The sequence below is a fragment of the Charadrius vociferus genome, unplaced genomic scaffold (assembly GCF_000708025.1).
Source record: "Charadrius vociferus isolate BGI_N301 unplaced genomic scaffold, ASM70802v2 scaffold303, whole genome shotgun sequence".
NCBI classification, from domain to species: domain Eukaryota; kingdom Metazoa; phylum Chordata; class Aves; order Charadriiformes; family Charadriidae; genus Charadrius; species Charadrius vociferus.
Window position 1 is genome coordinate 1,196,412 of NW_009647756.1, and position 6,000 is coordinate 1,202,411.

At 35.2% G+C, this 6,000-nt stretch overlaps 1 protein-coding gene across 1 annotated transcript in view; it reads right to left on the reverse strand.

The window, feature by feature from the left end:
* The window catches only part of SLC4A7 (solute carrier family 4, sodium bicarbonate cotransporter, member 7), a 66,683-nt gene that overhangs the window by 23,581 nt on the left and 37,102 nt on the right, over positions 1-6,000 (reverse strand). Inside the window, exons 9-12 of the mRNA XM_009882161.1 lie at positions 5,134-5,291; positions 3,244-3,331; positions 1,505-1,651; positions 137-240 (exon numbers count right to left, since the gene is read on the reverse strand). Of these exons, the coding sequence (XP_009880463.1) occupies positions 137-240; positions 1,505-1,651; positions 3,244-3,331; positions 5,134-5,291 (497 nt within the window). The remainder of the gene's footprint in view (positions 1-136; positions 241-1,504; positions 1,652-3,243; positions 3,332-5,133; positions 5,292-6,000) is intronic.

Consider the following 6,000-nt stretch of genomic DNA (forward strand, 5'->3'; position numbering starts at 1 on the left):
ACTTGAAAAGGAAAAAGGATGCGCTCTGACACTTCTACCATGATTTTTTTACGTTTAAATGTCATCATTAAAAACTGTAAAAGATTTATCACTTTTATTTCTCTTTGGTAGCTAGTATTTAGGGAAGTGAACACACCTTCCAGTTCTCTCAAGTTCAGGTCCAGCATGATGGCCTTCTTCTTTGAGAGTCTCTCCTGTAGGAGTAGATCCATTTGGAAATTTAGGTACCTTCCTTTTCTCCTACGGTGGGAGAAGAAAAGAAGGAAAAGAAAAAAAAAAAGAAAAAAAGTCATACTTTGAGACTGCCTTTACACTAAAAAGTATAATTCAAAGACAGCAGACAGAGACTCTATGCTTTCCAAACCATTTTCATATTCCCAGTTTATCAGCAGGCCATTCTTTGAGTACAGATGACTAGCACTGTACAACAATCCCAAAAAAAGCTCTTACTAGCACCTTGCTCAACAGTATTCTTCTTCCCCTCTTTCTACAAGAAATATGTCCCTGAGACATGATGAAACAAAGCCTACCTTTTTTCAAGAGATAGTAGAGGCTCAACCATGAGGCCTAGAAAACAATCTTTAGATGTTTTTTTTCCTTATTCATTTCCAGAGCAGAAGATTCTAGCTTCTAACAGAAACTGACCTCACTTTATTTATTTAGTTGAAGTATAAATGAGAAGTCATTCTCCTATTGAGCAAGCTGCTCACCAGCTCCTCACAGATTTCTCAGCTGAGCTGCCTTCCAAAACCCCCCAGGCCTTGCTTATTTTGGAAAGGAGTTAAGTGGTAGCCTCAGGTTATTCATGAATAAGCTGCACTGCTGTCACCCCTTCCATTCCACCCGCTGCCCCAAACCACCACAACATCAACCTTCTGAACCAAGAGCACTGGTCTCTCTTCCCCACTTTTGATCCTGGTGGCAGAAATTCCCCTCAGTTGTAAAGAGGGAGAAAAGGGAAGAAATCAGAGTCCCTCTAAGGTCCAGCTTCCCCTTGGCTCTCCTTCTACGCTTGTATCACAACTGTGCAATATGATCCATTTTTATCTATTTCAGAAATATTCTGTAAACATTATATGTGAGCCAACATACATTAAAACATTTCAATCAATGTTCAAATCAATCAAATAGAAGTTTTTATAATAATTACAATATTCTTGCTGATCATTGTTAGAATAATAATAAAATTTATAATAGGAACTCGGGTACAATTTCAAATTAATTCTCCTAGATTTCACATGAACTCATTTCCGTATTACAAAAGGAAATGTATGTAGTAAATACAATTTACTGGAAAGCATAGCAGGAAACTGATCCAACACTTTTTTTTTTTTTTTACTTAAATGGTCAATCCACTTTTTCTTTCAAAGAAGCATGAGTGCTTTCCTAATGTTTTACCAAAGTTCATACTCAGCACCCAATTTACTTGCATTGGGAAATAGCATTTTCAAAGTAAAAAGTCATGCGAGTCCTCTATTGGACTTTTTTTTTTTTTTCCTTTTACCTGGGAAGGAACACTTTTTGGTGGCTCAATTCGTATAGATGGATCCCATTCTCCTGGAGGCAGGACTGTCACTTGGTCTAAAAATTCATCAATTCCTGACAACAAATCATTTCGGTCTTTTGCTTTATAGGCAACATCATGGAAAACCTACAAGAAGAAAGTACCCAACTTTTTTTTTTTTTTTTGAAAGAGGAATTCATTACAAGGGACACTATTATTTTTAAAAAGAAATAAGAATAAGAAATAAGACATTTTTAAAAGGTCCTCAAAAGTTAGGCTTTTACTTTGCTTGCACACTTTTGCATTAAGAACTACTGATATGCACACCCCTATGGAACATAAAATAAGGAAGTTATCTCTCCAAAGTCAAAAGGAATATTGAGTTCATTTCTAAATTTAATTAAAAAGTTAATCTTCAATATTCAGTAAATCAAGTTCATGTACTATAGTCTGAATAATTCTGCCCTACAGCCACTGTGCCACTATGCTCTGCTAAATCAGGACAAAAATACTCTAAGTAACCTTCAACCCAAAATACAAGTTTTAATTAAGAATAAGAACTTCATTTGTATACCTCTAACAATTAATTTTGAAAGATTTCTTAAAAAGCACACAGCAGCAATCCTACTACTACTCAAAAAATCCCCAACCCTATGCTGTTTTACAGACTACTACAACACAAACTCTGAAATGACAAACAGGTAGTATTTAAACAAAACAATCCCTGAATCCCAAGTTGCATTTTATACAGAGGAAAAAAACCTGCTAAATTTGCTATTAAAAAAACTGTTTGCAGAAGACTATCCTAAATTGCTTCTGTACATTTGAAACCTGAACTGTTTGTCTACAAAGACCTGACCATTAAGTCTTCTAATTTTAAATTAGACATTTTGAGCCTATTTAGGTCTTTTTAGACCACTTAAAATTTTGAATTTTTCTATTTCAATGATCTACAATATTCCTAAAAATCAGCTTACCTAAAAAATTATAAGCTGCAACTAAAGCTTTTAATGTTCACTTCTCACAATGAATAAATTCAGACTGGTTGCCCAACTGTAAAATGACTGATTTCTGGTTTACATTTCCAAACTTAAATTGTTCTAGACTAAAACACAATTAGAAATTCTGCCAGATAACCATAATAACTACCAGCAATTCAGTAGGTGGCGCTCAATGCGAAGTCAGAATTAAAACACCCTCATTTTCCTCATGAAGATGACTATAGTCGTAAAAAGTCTGGATTCCCCTGTGCTCTTTAAAACCATCCATCACAGCTCTAAACATATGACTTCAAACAGCTAATAAAATTCTAATTTAAATTATTTGACCTTGCTTTGATTAAAAAAAAAAATAAATCTGTGATGACTCGATCACACGCACTCTTAAGTTTTCTGTCCTGAACACTTACGCAGTTGGCAGTGTCCTTTTTGATATACAGTGACTCATATTAGATGCAGTTCTATTTAATAGCTCTATTTCCTAATTTATTACAAAAATGAAATATATACACCAAAGCTAAAATATTTTTTCACAAACAGATTGAGGATTGCTTCAAGAAAGACAAGGCAGAAAGTTAATTTACCATTATCTAGTTCACTAACACACGAAATAAATAAGTTTACAGCTCTTCATTTAACCATGTTTTTGCTTTTTTTCTTTAACCTGTCACTCTGGAATACATTTATTGAGATCAGTCAGTAAATACATTATTCTAGATTTCTTTAAAATACATCACTCACATCATCTGTCATGAGTGTTGCTATTGATCTTCCAATTTCATGGTACTGTGGAGCTTTTCCTGCTGGTCCCAGCAACAAAAACAAAAAGCTGTGGAGAAAGCAATCAAGATGAATACGGCTGACTCACTGGAATGTACTCAGAGGGCTCTTTCGAACTAATGTTTAAAGAAAATTTAGCGGTGAAGTAGAAATTCCTTCACCATTTCAAGTCTTAAGGACTGCTGCATGACTAAGAAAAGACTCTCCTCAAAAAGTCATTACTGGAAGGAACTGGAATCCTGAACCAAAAGTTACTCTGAAATGTTCTTAATTAAGCCTAATTTTTCAACTTCTTATAATGAGGTAAATGTAGTAGAAATCTACAGGCTAGAGCTCAATGACTATTTCCTCATTGCACAGATATACTTCAAGCAACACAGTGGACATACTTATACAGGCACATCCCTGTCCTGTGTCACTGGAAAGGAAGGGAACCTCCATTCTCAACACCTAAGAAGGTAAAAGTAACATTTTGGGAAGGGAATCCAATCAGCGGGTGGGTCACAGCATATGTTAACCGTCAGTCTCTATTTCCAATGACAATAATAGTTATCCCACTACTTTTTTTTTTTTTTAAAAAAAAAGAACTTGAACAGGACTCATATCTTATAAATTCAAAGGGATGCAAACCAAAGAGTGAGCCCCAGTAACTGTTTTCACAACCTTCTTCCTATACTCCATGAAAACGAAGTTCCCAAGCACAACACATTTGAAAAAAGTAATGTCTTCTTTCACCTCAAAACTCAATAACAAAGCTCAATGTTATCTTTCCTTTACAAGTTGACTAGCCTGACTGAAACCAAGATTGCATCTTCAGAATCAATTATGCTATTCCAAATCTGCAAGCCACCACCATTCTGAAAAATTTAGGACAGGATAATTTTAGCTACATTAATACCATAATCTGTATGCAGAAGTTTTGGAATTTCCCAAGAAACATTACGAGCATTAACATAAACTACCCTCTGAAAACTCTCACATCTATTTATAAGAACACTGCCAAGATTATTTTTGCCTTTCATTAGAGTATATATAAGATGAAAATTACAAAGATAAACAGGCACTTTGATCACTTTCAAAACATTAAAAAACACCACCAAAAAAGCATAAATGTACAAATTTATGCCAAACACCACAGAACAGCCCAATACATCAATGTGCACAGAAAATGAAGTGTTCTCCATGATGACTGATGAAATGACTTGCGGTATGCATGGACTGGACCTGCATTTTTACATTTTGATCCTCCATGATAAATACACCCACAGTGAGACCCATGGTTTTGGGGGCATGGGGGAGGGTGCACCAGGCTGGATGGCATATTGCAGACTGAAAACTGATTAAATGTATTAGCTGCAGATTGGTTAGCCCAGTATCAATCATGTAGATTTGGGCATATAATTAAAATAAGTAAATTTTTCCACCATCTAGGTTATTTATTTACAGCATATTTGTATATAAAGAGCAGAGCTTCAGATGAGATGGACTTTCAGACTTAACGGACTCTTCACTGTCACACTGTGTTGTGCTGAAGGGAACTCTAACAATCCTCATGACCCTCTTTAAAATGGAACACAAGCTTGGAAGACTCACTGCTTTTACTCCAGGTGAGCTGCAAGTTTCAACTTCTACACTTGCTTAAGACAGCATCATTACATATATTTAAAGCATTCAGAGACTTCTATGGCGGATCTCATTCCTTCAAATATTTCAGCAAGTGACTGGCATCAGGTTAAACAAAAGTCTACATTTCTTGAGCTTAACAGAGTATGTATAAAAGTTTACAACTACTTGAGATCTTAAATATTATCATCTTATAAGTAAAGCCAGATTTTCCAGGCATTTATTTACCGTGTAGGAACTGGAACCTCTGTGAGACCTGAGAGAAGCACAGCAGGGGAGAGCCTCACAAAAGCAATAATAGGTCTTTCTAAAAAATCTACTTCTCCCACTAACACATTTGATGCTTCTGCTCCTGTAGGAATTTTCCTCATGAAGTTCATATCAACCTATTCATACAAAGATGAAACAAGTGTTTATTCCCTTACATTTGTTAGCAGAAATTCTACAACATTAATTGTAATTTTATCGTATTTACTAAATATTTAAGCTACAAAGAAAAATAAAAAAGCAAATTAAATATCCCACAGTACAGAAAAGACAAACATATGTTGAAAATATCAGCCAGCCAGCTAGTAATAAACTGTTTTCTAAAAGTTAGAATTACTACCACCTACTATACTCTAGAAGACTCCAAACTGCATAACCACCTTTCTAATATTACTTATCACAACAAACATTCCGTGATAGGACATAACTTCACAAAATCTATGCACGATTAACTAAGGAGAGTTCATGTAATTACACATGGTTTCTAGAATGCAATTAGTTATTTCATAGCTGCATATTATAAATATGACATAATTTTGAAAAATAATTTGTATGTTTATGTTTTCATCCATAAAGAATATGATGGCTGAAAATCTTATCGTTCATTTCTGTACATAATTACAGAGGAGCATTAGAAAATGGTACAGCACATGAACTCTGTGTTCACATACATACACACACACAAGCACCAGTTACATTGCTATCTAGAGAACTTACAGATGGCCTCTTGAGTCCCACACCAAGTGTGCCACAACTACAGTGCCAGGAGGCTGACTCCTGCCCAACAGGAGACAAGGCAGGTGTACAGAAGGACAGGCCAAGCAAAAA